Source organism: Convolutriloba macropyga, chromosome 8 (assembly GCF_964194025.1).
Source record: "Convolutriloba macropyga chromosome 8, txConMacr16.3, whole genome shotgun sequence".
Lineage (NCBI taxonomy): Eukaryota > Metazoa > Xenacoelomorpha > Acoela > Convolutidae > Convolutriloba > Convolutriloba macropyga.
Genome location: NC_134475.1, coordinates 5,231,197 through 5,253,623, shown reverse-complemented (window position 1 = coordinate 5,253,623; position 22,427 = coordinate 5,231,197). Strand labels below are relative to the sequence as shown.

At 37.8% G+C, this 22,427-nt stretch overlaps 1 protein-coding gene across 1 annotated transcript in view; it reads left to right on the top strand.

Annotated features, from left to right (window-relative positions):
• The window catches only part of LOC142344332 (fibronectin-like), a 62,937-nt gene that overhangs the window by 10,718 nt on the left and 29,792 nt on the right, over window positions 1–22,427 (top strand). The window contains exons 3-7 of the mRNA XM_075395919.1: window positions 115–259; window positions 759–1,105; window positions 2,872–3,091; window positions 16,414–16,748; window positions 21,285–21,531. Of these exons, the coding sequence (XP_075252034.1) occupies window positions 115–259; window positions 759–1,105; window positions 2,872–3,091; window positions 16,414–16,748; window positions 21,285–21,531 (1,294 nt within the window). The remainder of the gene's footprint in view (window positions 1–114; window positions 260–758; window positions 1,106–2,871; window positions 3,092–16,413; window positions 16,749–21,284; window positions 21,532–22,427) is intronic.

The following is a 22,427-nucleotide window of genomic DNA, read 5'->3' as shown; positions in this document are numbered from 1 at the left end:
TCTATTTGTTACATAGTAACGTGCTGTATAACAACACATAAATTCTAATTGGGGAGCATAATAACAGTGGTCGGGGGGGGGGGGACAGAATAGATTCTTTTTATTTTATTTCAGTGCCTTCTACAACTTGGAGCTAATACAGCCTAACATCTCGTATTCTGCCTCGACAGTTCCAGCTAATCCAGAGGAGATCGAGGCCAACAGGGTAGCAACAACTACCTCAATAGAGATACATTGGAAAATTGAGGGCTGTGCTCAGGTTAAACTGTTCAACATCTATTCTGTATGCGCCAGAAGAATCGATAACAAAAAAAAAGAAAAAAAACGGAGTGGTGGAATTTGCATCTATTCTGTTTCCGCCCGGCTTAGTGGGCATATAACTCTTACACCCCCCCCCCCCGGGGCACGTGCTATTTTTTACATAGTAACGTGCTGTATAACATATAAATTGTAATGGGGGGGGAGGCATAAAAAACACTTAGGGGGGGGGGGGCAGATCAGACCCATTCCACATCATTCCCAGTTTTTCGAGATTTTGACGACTGCTTAACACATAAGACCGTAAAAGAGTGATTTAATCAGAAACTGTAGAAATTATGAATCATAGCAAAGTACACGTTTTGAATATCATGTATTTCATAAACCCTTTATTAACGCCCAAAGAATAGTGGCCCGTAACATCATGCGTTTGTTGTAACTTTTGATCTATTGTGTCCCCAACTGCCAAAATATCAAGTTTTTCAGTTGTATTTTTGCAGATTCTTTACTTGTCGTATGAACCAGACGGCCCCGAATGCACGATAGCCTCACCCTGCCAGATCTCATCGGCCCAGATTGATTCCAGAACCCAGACAAACTTATCACCGGGCGAGAACTACACGTTTTACATCAGTACCGAATCGAACTCTCTTACAAGCGAACTTCTCGCCATAAACCAGCCGACTCTCACTGACGATCCGGTACCTGGTCATCCGACGGTCGGAGAAAGCAATGAGAGGAATTTGGTAGTTGAGTTCAACTTTGGGACCGGTACTGGTTCCAAGACTGTGCTTAAGTACAATGGGAAGACCTCAGGAGCTCTTTATGTTGAGGAACGATCATTTTCGTAAGTCCTTTTTTTCCATTCATTGTCCCATGCTTTATATATAAATTTTATGAAACTTTGTTTTGGGTCCAGGAAATAAACCCCCACGGAAAAAAACCATAATTTTAGATATGAAGTTAACCCCCACAAAAATCAACCCCCTTTTAGAACTGAATTTTGTTGGTGATAATAAATCCGGTTCTGTTAGTTTCATATCGACTCCCAAGGGTTATTATGGCTTGGCCAGCATTCTGTCAATAATTGTTTCGCATCACTTGTCTCCGGGGTACGATTTCAAACCAAGCAATACATAACTCATGAATCGAGAAGCACCCCCCCCCCCCCCGTTCCTTTTACATATTGATTTTACATCAAAATACTTTATAAAACAGACTCTACCCATTGGGATTGTTATTAGTCTATAAATCTGGTTGGGGGGCAATATAGATGCGATAATTAATATTCACCCCATTCCCGCCAGATTAGGATGTAGTTTGGGCGTGCAACAATGTGAAGGAAACGGGGGGGGGGGAGGGGGGGGTTTACTTCTCGATTCATGAATTTTGCATTGCTTGACTCAAAATGCGTTTTCGGGAACGAAGAAATGTGAACCCATTATTGTGAAAATTATGGCATTTTTTTCATCATCAAAATTTGCTTTTGATTATGATAATTTTTAAAGCCAATAAAAACAAAACAGTTGTTTTTAGAGGCCCTAACTTTCCAGGTTAAGGTTAGGACCCAAGTTTTTGTCTGATCAGATTGTCCAGACCAAAATAATCTCTGATCAAACTTTGCAGGCGGAAATTAACCCTGATCAAACTTTCCAGACCCAAGTTGCCTCTGATCAGACTTTCCAGACACAGAAGGTCTCCGATCAGACTTTTCAGACCGAAGGCGTTCTGATCAGACCATCTTCAGGCCATAGTCCAGACTCAAATTCAGACCGTTTCCCAGACCTTAATCAGACTATGATCAGACTCAAGTGCGCTCGAAGAGGTTATGATCAGACTCAGTTGCGCTCGAAGCATTTGTGGTCAGACTCAGTTGCACTTGCAGCCATTTATGATCAGACTAAAGCACGCTCGAAACCGGCTCTGGTCAGACTCAATCGTGCTTTAAGTAGTCTGATCAAAGAAAGATTTTACTAATGAACAAATCTCTTAATTTTGCTATAAAATATTCATTTCAAGAAAACTGATGTTTGCAGTATTTAGTTCATCTAAGGAAAACCAATTATGAAAGTATTGTTAATGAAAACGAAACCCAACTGTTGAGAACAAATTTTATTTAGAATACCGTTTAGTGTATTTCTGACTCAATGGATGAGTTTAGACAGCTTTCCATAAGAAACATCGTGGTCTCCAGTTGATCAAAAATTTCTCTGATGGGGACCGGCCTTTTTTCTGATCAGAGTTATCGCAATTTAGATGAGTCTCTGATCAGAACGCTGCTTTATTGTTGCCTCCTGGCAGAGCCAAGTGAGCGCGAATCCGCCTATGATCAGTCTTTTCAGACCAAATTGACCTCTGATCAGACCATCTCCAGAGTATCGTCCAGACTGCAGTGCGCTCGAACTTCCGTCCAGACCCTGTAATTTTGGTCTGGGAACACACGGGTGTGCGGGCGATTGGGTCTGATCATAAAGCAATTTGAGTCTGAACCTCAACCTGGGTTTTCTAGTCTTCTTGCATTTTTACTCAAATAATTTATAAATTGATAATTTATAAACCGGCTGAATGGGGAATATGGTTCGATCGTTTATCAGAAGGCTGAAAATGTTAAAGGTTGACGAACACCGTCAACTTGACAGATTTGATACCGGGGGAGAAGTATGACGTCACAGTAGACGCCTACAGTCGAGGAGAGGACCCTCTGGTCAGGCAGTTCACTACTGTTGGATTCACAAGACCAGTTCAACCCCCTCTTGTCGAGAACTCAACAGTTGTCAACTGGGGTGATTTTTCAGTGGAGTTCATATGTACCTTTTACGAGGGGTATACAAAGGTAAAATTTGAAATCCTGGGGTGAGACGGTGTTCGCATTAATTAATGATGTCTCGAGATTTTCAATTTTTTCAATTTTACAGAGTTACCGGTTTTTACAGTACTACAGGACAAAATTACACTCAAAGGATTACGCGCTAAATATATGAAAGATTTTTAAAACTTTTCGTCGCCCACATTGCGTAATTTTTTGACTATTAATACCTTCAAGCGTTTTTGTGCAAGAAATCACGAAAACTTTTGTCGAAAAAATATTATCAGTCACTTATTCAAAAAATTGCTTCACACGTGATTTTTCTCGTGAGTCAACGAAAAACACTGGCGCACATTCGAAGTATTTCTCATGATCCGAACTTTTTCTCCTTTTGCTCAATTTTTTGCCGAATTCACCGGGCGGGCAACTCGAAGCTCAGAGGTCTATGCGGTCTGTCACCTTACCCATCAAAAAATGCCATAAATCATTTGAAAACAATTCGTGCAATTGTGCCTCTACATATAACATCGATTCAATTCATTTTTCGCCTCCCCTCTCTTTTTCCACAGTTTGGTTTCACTTCCGGGGTGAATATTTAATCAAATTACGTTTCAGAAATTTTAAGCCATCTTTGCCAATAAGCAGAGTGGTGTTTGCCTTATTGGCCGAAATGTCAATTGGCCGACAAGGAAAAATATAAAATTTAGCAGACAGCTATATTCTGATGGGTCGAAATTGTTCAAAATATTAACTGTTCGGCCGACGATAATTCGTATTTTCAGCTTGTCGGCTAAACCCACTGTCAGTCAATAATCGCTAATCAACAAGCAGAATAGCGTCAAATGCTTTCTAAGTTAAATTGCGTCAAAAATACAAGCAAATCGTGAAATTTTGTTGTAAACATCCTGTTTCAAGACTTCGTTCAGACTGTGTGACGCCAATAAAAGCAGGTGAAGATGAAATTCACATCATGATTTATTCATCGACTTGTCATGTTTGAATACCTTCTTTGCGAACATTCACAATAAGACTTCTCAGAACTATATTGTCCATGCGTTAAAATAAAAGGGAGCAAATAAATGTTTTTAATACAAAAACTTTTTTTTGCTGCCCGGATCCTAGTAACATTGTAAATGAGCGCTGAATCATAGTGTTTCTCAGTCTGTGTTTTTACTATGAACAGATTATGGTCATGTCACTTTATACCCTGTTCAGACAAATCATAGTGAAAAAAGGCTCTACGAAAAAACTGAGCAGTCAAAAATTCAATTATTCGTTTATCATGCACAGTCAATAAAACATTCAATTTCCATGGCAGTCCCCCTCCCCTCAGGACGAAACTAAATACCCAATTGCAGATTATGAACCGCTCTAACACGTTATTTTTTTAAAAAAAATACCACCTGTTCTAAATTGTCACCCATAAAACAAAAAGTTAAACCTGTGTGTGGATTTTACAATTTTTGCTCCGACTGCACGTGTAGAGTGAAAGAACTATATATATATATATATATATATATATATATATATATATATATATTTATATTCAACTGGTTTTTTTGTTCATTCAATTCTTGGCCGACAAATTTATTTATCGTAGGGAGTGAGTGATATCAGTAGAAAGCTCGTAAAGTTAAAGAGTGAAACCGAAATACTATTTCAAAACTCGTTGTTTTTCCAGGAGTTTTCGAGGTTTAAAATTTTGCAAACATTTAAATTTTCACACAGATTTTGTTCACATTTTTGGCATTATTTTTCCAAACTTTTGTAAAACTGGGCCAAATTGTATTACTTTTTCGACCGTGCATGAGTTTTTAGTAACCTTGCAGCCATAAGGATGCTAATCTTTGTCTCATCCTGTTTTTCGACTAAAACATAATTGAATGTGGATCTAGATTTTCTGTTTATAGAGCCGTTTTGTTTATTTTTTCGCGGCATTTGACATCTAGTTTAGTTTTTTTCGTGTGGATTTTTGACGGCGTACGCTTAAAAAGTGATTTGGTTTTTGTGATGAATTGTTGCTGTTGACTGAATTGGTGTAGGGGCAACAAATCTTTTTGTTGACTTTGACACCAAAAAATTTTGATTAAAATTCTTCAGATTTTTGACAAATTTTTTATTTTCAATTTGTTTTGCTGCTGATTCCTAATACTGACATGTCTAATTGAAGTTCTAACGATGTTTAGCTGAACCTAAATGAGGTCTTCGGTTTAAAAAATATGACATTAGTAATTTTTAAAATAATAGAATTATAAAAATTTTGAGTTATGAAAAGAGATTTTTCTTCTGTACTTTTCTAACAGTTGGAAAGACAAAAAATCCTAATGATTTTAGCTGCGGAACAAAATAAACCTAAGATCATCTGACTTTCTCCGGAAGAATAATTGAAACTTTTAATTGGACCATTTGACAACCAATAGTTTTAAACTTTATTTCAATAATATACCTTTAAACAAAACTTTTGTTTTGGCCTGTCCAGCTGTAATTTATTCTCTTTACCAAGCTCTTCTAGCTAATTCATACACATTTTTTTTTCTTGTTTTTCTTTTCTATCCGTAACATTTTTTCAATGGGTTTGAAAACTGATTTTGGTGTTTTTCCGTTCTTACTTGTACATATGTATGTTTGTAAGATTTGATAACCAGGCCGTTAGAACAATCGATAGATAACTTTCAGTGTCAGTCAAGCCTCAATCGCCATTTTTTCGTGGTTATATAGCCGGTGTAACTTCTATTTGAATTTAATCTGATTTTGCATGATCAATTTAGATATATAAGTGATTGCATGGATTAGTTTTTCAACTTCTGACTAAAATACTCACCTATAAGTCTAAACTTTGATATTAGAATTTAATAAAAAATGATTTAGCTGGAAGTTGACTTTTGAATGTGAATTTTTTGGTTAATTATTTGTTCGCTTGATCAGATAGTTTTATCTTCTATTTGAGATTTTGCATTAGAGTTGACTCCCGGTTTACAATTCATTTGTTCGATTGTTTATTGTAAATAAGCATTTCAATATTGCGGGTGTGAACTCTCTTTAGTATAGACGTCTGTCCTTTTTACCGTATCTATCAAAGGTTTAATAAAAAATAATTAACTACTTCAGTAAAAGAGCTCTGCTTCAGTTGATAGATAGTTTATACTTAATTGTGGATTACAGGGGTCGGGTCATTGCACTTTCGCAATCCTCTGTGTATCATTATAGCATAACGTAGCCACCGCAATAAAGTACAAATAAAGCACGAAAAGATTAGCTTTGAATTGAGAAAGTTAAGTGTAAAGATTTAATCGATAAAATTTTCCTTCAATAATTAAACGATGCTCCGGAAAAACTGTTATTAGATAAAGCCTGTATTTCGTCAATTCGCTTGTACTCTGTTTCGCCGGATTTTTTATTTTTTAAATGATCTTACAAAAACATTTTCCATAAATTTTTCTTTTTCCTATTTTATAAAAATAAAACAGACCCTTTACATTTTTTGGAACAATATTGTCTGCAAAAGCGATGACTAAAATTTTTGCCAGCAGTCGAAACTTAGAAATTAAATTAAGGAAGCACTCTTTTAGAAAATTTTGCCTATAACTGAAACCACTGTCGCTTTGATTCAAAAACAAATACTGAAAATGTTTCAACAAAGAATTATAATTTTTTCTCCCGAAGTTTTTTTCTTGAATTTGTTATAATTAAAGCCTGTTTTCATAACCCTTAGCTTTTTTTGAAAACCTAACTGTAAATTCTCTGTAACTTTTACGGATACAGCAGTCAGTAAAACTGTTTATATTTGGTTTAGTGCCAGTCTTTGGCGCATTTTGTACACCAACGTTTTCCACAATTTATTTTCAAGCAAACACACAATTTTGTTCCCAATTAGATAAAAATTCTTGGTTTCAGAAAATTGACTATAAAAAATACTTTGGACTCATTCTGATTGTGTTTTTTTGTAAGAGCATATATATTGACAAAAAAACGTTTTATAATTTGTGTGCATTCTTTCCGTCAAGATTTATTTGATGACAAAGCATATCCATCTCTTTCTTCTTTTGAGTTAATTTTCTCCCTTTGGTTCAATTTGCGGCAAAAACACAAAAATTACCATAAAATACTTTACCAAAACTGTATTTGTCTGTAGAGATATTGTTTGGCCGATTAAAAAATGCTCTAACACAGGCGTTCAAGAGAATTGTCAAAAAATCGCGTTCTGCTCTTTTTTCGTCATGACATCACATTTGCTTTGACTCGTTTGGGTATGTCAGAACATATTATGAATGATTGCTACTAATGAGTTTGCGTTCTATATCATTGTGCATTGTAGTTGAAAAAATTTTTATCGTGACTGTTGGAGCTGAGCTTAAGGAATAACAAGCTTGCATAGGCGGGGAAAATAAAAACAAAACACTTTCTGATGTCTTAGTCATTTAATAGTTATAGTTATAGTTCTAGTTCTAGTTACAGTTTGTCACGTGAGAAAAAAAAGAAAAGGGGGAAATAACAAAAAAGCAACATACAGAACTCAACGTAGTAGCCGCAGAAAACGGCTGAAAATATAACTCAGCAAAATATTGCAAAAAAATTGTCTTGAGCAGTAAATAACGTGTTACTGTGTCTTGAACTAGAAATATTCCTGAGCAGTAAATTGTTACTGTGTCTTGTATTCTAAATATTATTCTTGAGCGGTAAATTCTGTTACTGTGTCTTGCATCAACGAATTATCGGAGCTGAAATTCAACTGTTACAACCCCAACTTCTGGTATTCTCAACTTGTGAGTACAAATAGCAAAAGCCAACTTAAGTTTAAATTTAAATATTTTTGCACAAACAGGTCTTAGACATATATCTTTGTCTTCGATTTGGTTTTTCTATCGGATTGAACTGGTATACATAAAGAGATCCCGTATTGTGTGATCTGTAGCAATCCAGTTCAAATTGATAGTTGAAAAAACTAAGATCAGAGAATAGTTACGAACTAAAATAGTTAATGCAACGGTAAGTACAGCAGAGCGGATATACAGTTACAAAAGCGAACTGCATAAACGAAGTATCCGGACAGATTTTTTTACCACTCAGAACGAACTGGGCGGTGTAAAACTTTCTTTGTGAAACACAAGGAGAGCAGCCGTTACATTTGGTCCGCCGACCCGGACAGTGGAATAAACTGCTGTCCAACCCAACAGTCGAAGTGACGAAGTCATCGACGAATGAGAACAAAACTCAACGAGCAATTCAACAACGCAAAGCCAATTAGGCAAAGCAGATAGGAACTTTGAAAAGCATAACTCAATTAAAGCAAACAAATAAAGGAGCTGTAGAGGTTCAAGCTGCAGTCCCGAAGTACACAAGAAGTGACTCCGTCACAGAGTCAAAGCGTTTTGGATCGACAGATCAACAACTTGCGAAACAAGTGGATTGAGAAACAGGAAGAAGGTTTTGAGCTCATTGATAATCGAGATCGACCAAGCAAGCTCAAGACTCTTTATCAGCAGATACTGCAACTGGACGACAGCATTCAAAGACTCGTGAATAAGAAAGCTGAGACTCTCCGAGACCCAGATATTTCTTTAAAACGCAAACATGAGAGAGAAAAATACTTTCAATATTTGAACTCAGAGTGGTTACCGTATATCCACGGAGAGACAAACATGTCAAGCCAGCAAAGCCAGTCAACTCTTCGTGCCAATGAAGAGCAACCGCCTGCGAATAATGTGCAGCAGTTAGCACAAAACGTTGGAATTCCAGAGTTTAACCAAAACCATGGTAACACAAGCAATGCAACGACGAATACGGTTACACGGACAATCAACCAGGATACAGAAAACGCTTCGGAAACATCTTCAGTGAAACGTCAGGTTGAAGAACGAATAAAAGAATTTGAAATTGAATTTGAAAGAAAGTTGCAAATCGAACGAGCACAATTTGATCGAAAGAGGTTGGATCTAGAAATGCAAATGAAAGAACTAGAGATGCAACATCAGCTTCGGGAAAAAGAGCGAGACCTAGAGCGCCAATTGCAAAAAACAGCGTTGGAGAAAGATGACTTCCGTTCTCAATCGACTAAGGCGCGTGACAAGTCACCTTTCAATTGGACCCCAAAAGGGAGAGATGTCTCGGAGTGGGCGAATTCGATGAACGACACGCGAACGCCAATTCGACCAAGAGCTCGCTTTGACGTCAGCACTGAATGGAATAAGCAGAGGCATTACCCATGGTACCCAAACTCTCGCGAACGCTCAGTAAGTGTTGAAGGGCGGGATATATCGCCGATAGCTGGAAGGCACTACAACACTGGACATTCAAGCAGTAGTTTACCAAAATTGAGGTTGAACAATTTTGACGGAAACCCGCTGGAGTGGCCTGAGTGGTCTAGCATGTTCATAGCAACAGTAGATAAACGCACGATTCCCGACTCAGAAAAAATGAGCCATTTAAAGACTCTGCTAACAGGCAAAGCAAAATCTGCAATCTCGGGAATGGGCTATTCTGGACAGTTTTATAGTGCTGCCTGGAACATTTTAGAAAGAAAATTTGGAAGACCGCATGTAATTATAGATGCGCAGCTTGAGAGCCTACGAAAACCTAACCAAGTGAAACCTCATGATTCAACCAGCCTGATTAATTTTTCTGTTATTGTATCTAACTTCGTGAACGTGCTCAAAGAGTACAAACATATTGGTGATTTGCAATCAAGTTCGACATTGTACATGGCAGTTGATAAGCTATCTCAAGTTCTTAAAGAAAAATGGTGGTTCTACGTCGATGACAAAGACGAGGACTGGCCTGATCTAATCATGTTTGAAAAATGGCTATCACGAATGGCATTCGTGCATGAAGGGTTTTCAGCGTTTAAAGGGGAACGCAAAGAAGAAGACCGACGCAACGCAAATAGAGAAAAACAATTCTCGAAGACATCGAACTTCAGTGCAAGTTCGAACCTGCAAGAAACCAAGCAGACGCAAAGCGATCACTGTCCATTAGCCGATGGCACTCATAAAATTTGGAACTGTCCATCATTCAAAAACTTGAGTGTGAATGATCGATACGTGGCAGTGAGGAGAGAACGCTTATGTTATGGATGTCTGGGAAAAGGACATGCAATCAAAGATTGCAAAGTCAAAGTGTGCGGTATAAACGGATGTACCAAAAAGCACAACAGACTGCTACACTCAGAAAACCGAATGGACGAGGGTAGTCACGCAGTTAACGTAAGCGCAGCAACAATCAACCAGAGTAACCAAGTTACTAGTTTTCTTCAAATAGTTCCAGTATCGGTTCAGAGTGGTGGTAACAGGCTGACTACCTATGCTTTCCTCGATAGTGGGTCAACAGATTCATTCAACGACCAAAGTGTCAAGAATCAACTACAAGCCAAAGGCACGGACGTTACCTTGAACATAGCTGGCATACATGGGACGCAAGATTTGAGGACAGAGAAGGTTCCTATCACAATAAAGGGACTACATTCAAAGGTGCATTCAATTGAAGCGTTTGCAAACCCATCAATCTCGTTGGGAAACACAACATATGACTACAAGGAACTGAAGAACAAATTCAGACACCTGAATGTTCTCACTAACAGAACATTCAACCTGATGGAAGTAGGCATCATACTTGGACAAGATGCCTACAAAATTCAACGTCCATTGGACTATAAGATTGGAACACGAAGTGAGCCTTTCGCCGTCTTAACAGAATTAGGATGGGTAGTCAGTGGTCCCATGACAGGCAAGAAAAGTCAAAATGTTTGTCATTTCGCCTTCACAGAAGATGTGAAAGTGGCAGAAAATATCCAATCATGGTGGGACATAGAAACCTATGCTTCCAAAATAAATGTTGTAAGTCAATCAAAGAAAGAGCAGCAGGCTCAGAAATTTCTAGAGAGCACGACAAAGTTTACAGGCGAGCGGTACGAAGTGGGCATGCTCTGGAATGAACCAGAACCCAGTCTTCCAAACAACTACGGCTCAGCCCTTGGTCAGCTCTACTCACTGGAACGAAGATTCCAACGAGAACCAAAGTTAAAAGAATTGTATCAACAGTCAATTGATACAGATGTTGAAAAGGGATTTGTGAAGATCCTTGGTAAATCGGAAGTCAAAGGCACTTTCGCAAGAGAATGGTATTTGCCACACCATCCAGTACTAAACCACAACAAACCGGGTAAAGTTCGCCGTGTTTGCAACGCTGCAGCAAAATACAAGGACGTATGCCTAAATGACAAGCTGTTAGCCGGACCCGATCTACTACACGGGTTGATCGGAACAATATTCAGATTTCGAGAAGGACCAAGTGCCCTAACCGCAGATATTGAATCAATGTTTCTGCAAGTGCAAGTTCCTGAACGGGATAAAAGCTGCTTGAGATTCTTGTGGAGACCAACAATGAACGAACCTGTGCAAATTTACGAGTATCAACGTCATGTTTTCGGAGCTAAGAGTTCACAAACATGTGCCAACTACGCTCTGAAGCGAGTAGCCATCGATAATGAGGACGAGTTCCCAATTGCAGCAAAAACAATCCAAAACAACTTCTACATGGACGATTTCATTAAGTCAGTCGAAACACCTGAAGAAGCAATCAAGGTTTTCAAACAACTGCAACCTCTTCTCTCAAATCACGGATTTGAACTGAAGAAGTGGATCACCAACAGCGACGTGTTAACCAACGCAATCCCAGAGGACTTAAGATCAATCAGCAAAACAAAGCAGGTTGAAGTAGAACCCAGCCATGAAGGGTCATCAGTGCTTGGGCTTCAGTGGACGATTACCGATGATAGTCTACAGGTTTGTAGAGGTACAAGCAAAGAAGTTGAGACCCCAATCACCCAAAGGAAGATCTTATCTCTAGTTTCTTCAGTGTTTGATCCTCTTGGACTGTTTGCACCATTCAGTGTCCATATGAGACGACTCCTGAAGAGCATCTGGACCAAAAATGGACAACATTGGGACAACTCAGTAGAACCTAACGAAGAAGAGGAGTTTCTGAAGTGGAAGGCGCAGCTTCCAGAAGTAGCAGAAACCAGCATTGATAGAAGATACTTCAGCACAGCCAAGGACAAATGGGAACTTCATGTGTTTGCCGACGCATCTGAAGACACAATGTGCGCTGTGGCATACCTACGTTCAAAGCCGAAAGAATACTCAGCAGACTTAGCATTTGTAATCGGAAAGTGCCGAGTCGCACCGATGCGACACCTTTCCATACCACGCTTGGAACTACAAGCAGCAGTGATGGCGGTGAGACTTAAAGAACAGATAGTGAAGGAACACGAATCGAAGATTCAGAATTGCAACTTTTGGTCAGACTCCACGACTGTTCTGCAATGGATTCATAGCTCCCACCGTAAGCAACAGGTGTTTGTTGCAAACAGAGTGGCTGAGATTTTGGATACAACTAATGTTTCACAGTGGAATCATGTGAGTGGTATTAACAATCCAGCTGACATCGGGACACGAGCGATCAATGTTGACGAACTTAAGAGAAGTGAATGGCTCACTGGGCCGGCCTGGTTGAAGCAACGAGAGAACGAATGGTCTGAACAGTTGAATTTAACATTTGCTTCAGACGAACAAAACGACGAAATGGTCTTCTCAGCTAAGGTTGAAGAGAAGAAGCCGCTGATTCAGTGGGAACGATTCAGCAATTACAATCGACTATTAAATACAATGGCATACATACAGCGTGTATTCAAAAAACACAAACCGGCAACAAAAACACTAAGTGTTGAAGAAAGAGAGGATGCACAAGCAAGCATCTTCAGACTACTGCAGCAAGAACAGTTTACTGAAGAGAAGAAATCTCTCAAGGCTGAAAGGGAAATTCCAAAAAACAGCAAAATCCTCCAGTTTTCACCATTCATAGACCAGCAAGGACTTATTCGTGCTCAAGGCAGAATAGGTAAAAGTCAATTGAGCTTCGAAACGAAGCATCCAATACTGTCACATTGGAAGCACCATGCAGTTGAATTATTTTTGCGAAATGAACATAGGAATAGTCATCACGAAGGTACTGAACATGTCAGAAACATAGTTCAGCAGAAATTCTGGATCCTAGGCATACGAAATGCTTTGAGATCGATCAAAGACAAATGCATTAGATGTCGAAAGGGAAGAGCCCAAACAAAAGCACCAGTAATGGCAGAACTACCTGAAGAACGATTAGTCGCATCAACAGTGTTCTCGAATGTGGGCGTAGACTATTTCGGACCATTCACAGTAAAGATTGGTCGAAGAAACAAAAAGCGTTGGTGCTGTCTATTCACATGCCTTACTGTACGTGCGGTACATGTAGAGATTGTACCAAAACTAGACACTGATTGTTGTCTGAACGCAATTATGCGATTCAATGCACGAAGAGGCAAACCGGTCAAAATGATTAGCGATAACGGGACAAACTTCGTTGGAGCTGAAAAAGAACTGGCAGAGTATATAGCAGCATGGAACAGGGTGCGAATTGAAGAACATCTGATTGAACAAGGTATCAGATGGAAGTTCAACCCACCTGCAGCACCACATTTTGGAGGAGTGTGGGAAAGACTGGTTAGGAGTTGCAAGAAGGCAATGTACGCAGTGCTGGGCAATCGATCAGTCACGGAGGATGTTCTGTCAACCACGTTGTGTCTTGTTGAACAGACGCTGAATGCTAGACCGCTGACACAAGTCAGTTCTGATGCTACCGATTTAGAAGCTATTACTCCAAACCACTTCCTACTTGGCAACATGAACCTTTGTTTACCGTATCTATCAGGTGCAGAGCAATTTGTTGATCATAGAAAGCTCTTCCGACAAACACAAGCTTACGCAGACCTCATCTGGGACAGATTCCGTAAAGAATACTTGCCAACGTTGAATAGTCGAAAGAAATGGCAGACCACAACGGAAAGAAGTCTTCAGCGGGGTGATCTTGTGTGGTTAGTGGAAGACAGTGACAAACGTGGATATTACAATCTGGGTCGAATAACCGAAACATTTCAAGGTTCCGACGGAGTGATTCGATCAGCGAAAATCCGAACAAAAGATGGATACTACAGGAGGCCCGTAGTGAAGCTCGCTCCAGTACTTCCAACTGACGATGATGTTTTCACGAAGGAAAACAGGACCGGCGATGTTGGAGCTGAGCTTAAGGAATAACAAGCTTGCATAGGCGGGGAAAATAGAAACAAAACACTTTCTGATGTCTTAGTCATTTAATAGTTATAGTTATAGTTATAGTTCTAGTTACAGTTTGTCACGTGAGAAAAAAGAGAAAAGGGGGAAATAACAAAAAAGCAACATACAGAACTCAACGTAGTAGCCGCAGAAAACGGCTGAAAATATAACTCAGCAAAATATTGCAAAAAAAATTGTCTTGAGCAGTAAATAACGTGTTACTGTGTCTTGAACTAGAAATATTCCTGAGCAGTAAATTGTTACTGTGTCTTGTATTCTAAATATTATTCTTGAGCGGTAAATTCTGTTACTGTGTCTTGCATCAACGAATTATTGGAGCTGAAATTCAACTGTTACAACCCCAATTTCTGGTATTCTCAACTTGTGAGTACAAATAGCAAAAGCCAACTTAAGTTTAAATTTAAATATTTTTGCACAAACAGGTCTTAGACATATATCTTTGTCTTCGATTTGGTTTTTCTATCGGATTGAACTGGTATACATAAAGAGATCCCGTATTGTGTGATCTGTAGCAATCCAGTTCAAATTGATAGTTGAAAAAACTAAGATCAGAGAATAGTTACGAACTAAAATAGTTAATACAACGGTAAGTACAGCAGAGCGGATATACAGTTACAAAAGCGAACTGCATAAACGAAGTATCCGGACAGATTTTGTAACCACTCAGAACGAACTGGGCGGTGTAAAACTTTCTTTGTGAAACACAAGGAGAGCAGCCGTTACAGTGACATTGGAAACGCGTTTCACTATCTAAGAAAGTTCTAAAAACCAGAAATTGTAGACAAACTTTATAGAGACAACTTTATTGACACGGGGGAGTCTTTTGCTGAACCCGGGGAAATTTGAAAAAAAAGGCTTTATTATTGATCGAAGCGCCTTTTGAAGCTATAAATCTTGAAACTCAAATAATCGGGATTTAATCTAATTGAAACGTGAAAAAAAACAGCGTAATGTTGAAATGTTGGGCAACTCCGAATGCATAATTTGTAATATGCTTCGAGATTCTGACTGAACAATACAATATAAACATTTATCTTACAAGAGGTTACAAGATCATCAAACTTTATACAAGATTTTACACACCGGTCAAAGATTTTCGGCAAAATTATGTAAGATAAACTTTAACTGGCGTTGTCAACTTAGAAAATTAACCGGAATTTTTTAAATATAATTTTCCTGTTAATGCGTTGAATTTTCTACTTCTAACGTAGATCAAACAATTTTTTTAACAATAAATTGTGCCAATTTTTGTGTTTCTAAGCGTAGGTTCAACAAAGTTTTGCGTTTCTAAGCGTAGATCACAAATAAGTTTGCGTTTCTTAGCGCAGATCAGATCTCAAATAAGTATAAAGCTTAGATCTCTGTCTGTGAGACTCTGGCGACTGACTTCCTACATGCTTTTCTCCTCTTCTTTGACTGCGCCAATGTTACTTGTTTGCAAAAAAAACGGACTGTAAGACAATCGGACTGTAAGACAATCGGACTTAATTATGTAAGATCAACGCTATATTCAACCCAAAATTATACTAGACCATTGCTAAATCCATTGCAAGGTTATGTAGGATCTACGCTTAGAAATGCAAAACTATGCAACACCAGCGCTAAATTCAGCTCAAAGTTATGTAAATTCTGCGTTGGATAAGTTCAAAATTATAAAAAGATCTACGCTTAGAAACGGTAATACTTTCTTTTCAACGACTCAAGCGTAAATCTAACGTAATTTCAACGCTTTCACCACTAAACTTGCGTTTTTTAGCGTTGACACCGCAGCCCGGGACGATAGCCAAAAATCTTCAAGATCTTAGAAGATAAGATCACGTCTTGCCGCAGGATAACGTATAATAAAAAAAAGTCCAGGAAAAAGTAATAAGTTTCTACGCACTCCAAGCGCTTTATAATTTCACCCTTATTGTAAATAATCTAACCTTGCAAACGTTGCACCCAAAACCATTTTTTTAAAACCATTCTCTCCCTAATTTTGACTGTCAATTGTAGCAATTTAGAATTAAAATCGGGATGTACTGATAGAAAAGTGATTTGGTCGTGTGTGCAATGATAAGGGGTAAAATTAACAGGGAAGAAAGAGCGGGACATTTCACGAATGGGCTATAATTAGGATGAGCTGGTTTTTTGGCAAAACTTTTTCCATATTTAGTCAGTTTGTATAATATTTCTCAACTCCTTTAGGAGGTAAAAATCTTCGATGACAAACTACCGGCCTCCCCCACAGTTTTCCCAATAACCCTGGAAGAGCAACCATTCAAACTCTCCTACCTGATTCCGGGTGAAATCTACCATCTCAAAGTGGAACCCTACAGTCCCTTTGACGTAGCGGGTGATTACATCTGGATAAACGTCTCAATGTACACCGATAACTTCACATCTGTGACATCAGTTAGTGAAAAGTCAATCACGCTGCAAACTGCTACATTGTCAGGCACTGGAGAGTGGTTCAATATTTCCATATATGGAATAGAAGGCGTCATAGAGGACGATCCTGACAAACAGTTTGATTTTTCAATGTTAGTGGCTTGTTTGTTTTTAAGGAGCTCTTAAGGCAAAATACTTTTCTCGTTATCACTCCCACGTGAACAGACATTTTTAAACATTAGCTGTGTGAACAAGTTGTAATGCGTGTTTTTGCGGCAATGATGGTGTGACTATAGGTCACTATTATGTGGTATGACATTTTTTTGTAAGAGATTGACCAATTGAGCTAATTTAACTTTTTCACATTTTTTCCAAGAACGAAATTGTAAATTAAAGAGCAGCTTTAAACTTCCTTGCCAAATATTCACCATTAGTTTTAACCAAATTCGTTAATTTGTAAGCATTTCCTTGCAGTATAATTTTGTTGTTGTTTATTGATAGAAGACACAATGACATATATTTGCTGTCATCAGGAAAAAAAGGGTGCCATTTATAAAACATAAAATAAGTTTCCGATCTGTTTTACAATCTTCTTCTGTTTTCCAAGTTTAAACATTAATTTGCTTATAACTTTTATGCAAAGAACCATGGATAATTATTTTTATGACAACACACTGACATACCTTTTCATTATTCTAATTGTTTCTAAACATAATTTTAGAAAGGTAAAAACTAAAGTAAAAAAGAAAACAAAAAGTCAGCTATTGAAAAATGATTATATGATTATATACATTTAATTGATATTTTCTTCAAGCACACAAAAGGTCGTCTTCTGAATTTTTAACTAGGCTAACAATGAGGGGACTCTGTCGCCCAGAAGATCGATCAAATAAAATAACCAAAGATTTTGAATTGGTGAAGCAAGCGTTAATTTGTTACTCTGCTATTTCCCCTCTTCCACTCTTGTATGCTGTTGCAAATTAGATTGCCTTGAAATAAGTTAATTCACAATGGGGCTCGTAATATCAATTCTAGTTATATGGATAACGAATGTAGAATCAGTTGCACAGCAATGGAAAAGACAAATTCATGACAATTTATAATAGTATTTAGAATAATAATGACTATATCCGTGGTTCACTTCCCAAATGAACTAAATCAAAACCGCTCACAGTATCCCAACTGGTCTTGCAATTACAAACTTCCAAAGTTCAATCTAACTCTAAATCCCTTTAAAGTTTAGTCCCTCTAAATCAAAGCTTTCTGTCGCTTGTGCAGCAAACTCTCTTGTGTTCAAACTTCAGAATTCTCCCAGAATCTCCAACATCTCTCTCTTTCTCTCACTGTGTCACTTCAATTTATACTCAACCAATAGGCTCTTATCTTAAGCAAACAAACCTTAATCTCTTAAGTAAACATTGCAACTTACACTTGCAATCTGTCACATTCCGTAGGAGGGCTTTGTTTGCTATGCAAACAAATCAATATCAAACTATGCTCTGTCATTCAACTGCTACCAACCATTGTTGAACATTCTCCTTATCTTAAGTACACAACTATTGGACTCTTATGTAAATAAATCCACTCCACTTTATCTCATATACGCACTTGACATGTCAATCAGTGATTGCTTAGTAAACATTGAAATTCGGTCTGAAAAGGTCTTATACCTCTATTTCTGCTATAAAATTAATTAGCTGCAATCAATCCCTGTCAAAAATCATGTGTTGAATAAATAACTAAACTCAACCCCAAAGCTAAGAGCAGTTGTTATTCTTAGCTTTTTTCAACATTTCATGCAATTCCCCAGTTAGAAACCGCCGAAAAGTCTAATATTCCTAAAATCCCAAAAGTGTGACCTCTAGAGGTCAATCAGGGGTCATTCGTCCAAAGTGAAGGGTCAAGTTAATAAAACTAATTACTGTCACGGAAAGTTTTCTCATAGTTGCACCTACTAACAAAATTTTATGGCCTAACTCCCATTAGAACACGAGCAATGACCGCGCACACTTTTCATCGACCTCCCGGATGACCCCAAATTTCCAAACTTAATAACTTGCGAAGTAGTGGTCAAAGCGTCTTCAAGTAAAACTTTATAGTAACTATAGGGTGCCACCATTTGCCTGCCAAGTTTCATGACCAACGGATCAGCCGTTGCGAGTCGTTTGCAATTTAATATTTTTTAACGAGTCGTGGGCGCCGAAACCCGAAAAATCCGAGTTCGTCAAAATTGACCGGGGTGGTTATTTTTTGTCACTAACTGTCGCAAGTTATCATATTAATACCAATTCAAAGTCATTCGGTCGCTCAAAAAGGCCAAATTCCGGTTTTCGGCACTCGGGTTGTCCCGAAGCACCAACTTCCGGTCGGAATCTGGGATTGAAAATATCACCACTCGGAAGCACTTGAAAAGTTACACTAACCCTCCAAAAACCAAAAGGCTACTACCAATACTCCACGAGCAATTCAAATTTTACGTTCCGCAGCACCGGCGTGCGCTAGTTCCGTGCAGGTTGGTGTGCTTAAAATCGTGCTTAAAATCGGACTCCTCGTACCCAAATTAGTCTATTCCTCAATTTTCAGGTCAATCCGACGTCAACTTTTCGAAAAAATACTATTTCAATTTAGGTGCTAACTACATTCCTGTGATAATTACCAATATACTTAAAAATCACCATTTTATATCCTAAACCCTTCCCAAGATCATGCAAAAACATTAATTCACACGTGCAGGACATTACAACTGATTAATCGCCTTATTTCTGACTCAAACATTCATATTTCACAGTAAAATACCTCAAAACCTTCAAATCACACAAATTCCGGTGTTAATAGCTCGGTGTCGGGTGGTGGGATTCGCATGAAATTTATACTTGCAATAGAGGTCCACTAGGGGTACCTCCCCATCATTGACCAGTTATCAACCAACAACTCCTTCCCATCCCGGGGGGTCGGACAACTTTTTATCGGTAGGGTACTTGGAAAACCGATAAACTGCCTTTTTATTTACTTTAAGTCAACAGAACTCTAATAAATTTCTTCCACAACTTTCTAAACCATTCCCATGATTATCCAATACATTACTGCACCAGTACATGCTAGCACGCCTGGTTTCTACCGTTGTTTCATCCATAAACTATCGAAATTTATACCGCAAATTATCAAAAACCGTCGAATAACACCACTTCCGGTTCTAATAAATCTGATCGAAAAAGGTGTAACTGGCCGCGTATCCCTATTATATATCGAAAATCATAAGGGGAATATCCCCACAAAATTTCCGATTCCAATGACGATTATAACTTAAAGAGTTGAGTGTACCAATTTTGGAGTTGCCAATTTTTTTGTAAATTTGAAATCACACTTTAATTTGGTTCAAATTGAAATTCCATTTCTGTTCAAAGTATCTAGTTCACTTCAAATGTTCGCTCTCTAGTTTACCTATAAACCTAAATCACTCATTTCGACTTTGGCCTGATGCACAAACACAATTTTGCTAATTCAACTAAATATTTTGACAGCTCAATATGCTTTTGTTCATCAATTTGTTTGTTTAAGATATATCACTCAACTACCCTCTTTGGCGCCTTCAAAACAATAACACTTTACAAAAGAACGCTTATTTCAAACACCTAATTAACTTGTCTAACTTCTCTAACTTACAATATCTGGTTATAACAATTTCTATTGAGTTTATTCTTATGCGTTCTACACAAAGGAAAAACTGTAAAGAGCTGAGAGCAATCTAAAGAATTGGTGAAAATCTGATGAAAAGGAGTTATCGAAACAAAACGCTGTAAACCTGACTAACAGATCATTTTGCAGCGGAAAGTAGATTCAACTTATCAAATTGGAGCTTAGATATGGATTAAACAGACTGGAATTTACTTATAGGGCACAGCCTTTTAATACGCAAAGTTTGTAAATAGGGTTCATGTGTACAATGTAATGAGATAGGAAATGTAAAATTTGGTTGCAAAGGTGAGTAAATTTGGTATCAGTAGACGCCTTTAAAGTATATCTTGAATAAAAGCAGAATGAGAAGAAAAAATTACTGGTACTGTTACCTGATATATTTAATGTGAGTGACGCATCAATTTTTTTAATTCGATATCGATATTACTGTCAATTAATTTTTCCTTAATTGTAACTTGACTTTCGCGATGCTCCGTGAAGAATGTGCGATCCGCGCATAATAGAAGTTTCTCGTCGGTATAATTTTTGAGGCTCAAATATCATTAGCATGTTTAGATTGACATATTCCATTGAGGAAGAAGAAACTATTCAGTATTTGGGTATCAAGTGAAAAAAAAATGAGTTTTGAGTTGAACAAAAAGTACAAGCAGCGAAATGAGATGAAAATTTTCAGTATTTTAAACTAACTTTAATTAATTGATGCTTTATAGCCGCAATTTAGTGTCTGGTGAGATATAGATAATCTATTCCTAAGTCCAAATATCTTCTGAGCTATCTGCTATTATGATTCTTTTAAGATCTATCAACATCTTTTATGATTTTCGTGACTCTTGCACCAGTATACACAACCATACGAGAAGATGTTTCAAGATTCTTACATGATCTTAAAAAATAATCATCTTTTGAAAGACTCTTTTCAAGATGATTGTCCGTTTATTTTAAGTGGACGCCCTGTTAATATTATTGACGCGTTTGATGGCGTAACTTTTCAGCCTATCACGTTCAAACACGTGGGAGAACCTGTTACCGGGTGACAGATACGTCATTACAATTACGTCACAAAGCAAGTCAGACGAGTTCATTGAACCCAAAATCCATTCTAAAGTCGTGAACGAGACAACACTACCCATAAAACCCGAACATATAACCTATTCGTGTGATGGTGAGCCTTCGTTTGAATTCAGCGAGGGAGGGTTGCCTAACAGAACATGGCATGTGCGTTATGGAACTGATGGAAGTGTAAGTATTTTTTACAATAACCATCTGGTCTTCGCAATTCCTGGGGTGAGGTGAGCTTCATTGAAATCCAAAATCTGATTGAAGAATCACAAATTCATTTAGAATCCTAACAATAATGCGTTCCCGTACCAAACTGCAAGTCTAAATAAGTCTAAACATTTTTTTCAACTATTTTTGAGGGTTTTTTGGCTATTTTTGACAGCCAAGACTTGAACTCAGACTTGCCAAGTCTTGGCCAAGACTCGAGCAAAACTGACTGGACTAAAATGTGCTATGATCATAGCTCTGAATCAGTACTGATATTAGACTTGCAATTAAATTTTCCCAGTACTGATATTGACCTGGCTTTCAGTACGGGCTGAAAGTGGGTATGAAACGCGTTATATTCCAAAATATTCACCAAAAAATATTTACTTAATTTCAAAATAACGTTCTTGCATAATTTCTGCGCATTTAAGCATTTAAGTGCTATATTAAGTAAGATTCTTGAGCTGAACTCTTATAAAATCTAAGCACTCCCACGCACTTCTTTCAAAATTGCTTTTTCTTGTGCTGGGAAATGGTGCTCAATTCCTTGACACCTTAATCTACCAAAAAATTCGTAACTCATTTTCCCCGAGGAAACTACATGCGCTTTACCTTTTAGAATTACCCATATTTGTATAATCAGAGAAAGCCACAATATTTGATGTTTTAACATTTATTAGCATAAGAAAAAACGAATCAAAAAACCAATCAGTCAAATTTACATATGAAAAAAGCAGCACTGAATTCCGAGCCATATCAACGAGTAAACAGCTTTCATTAATTAGGCTGTGTAAAAATTTACAAATTTCTTATTTTAATATTCAACAGAAAATTAAGTAAATTCAAATTTTGTCTCAAACTTCCAAGAA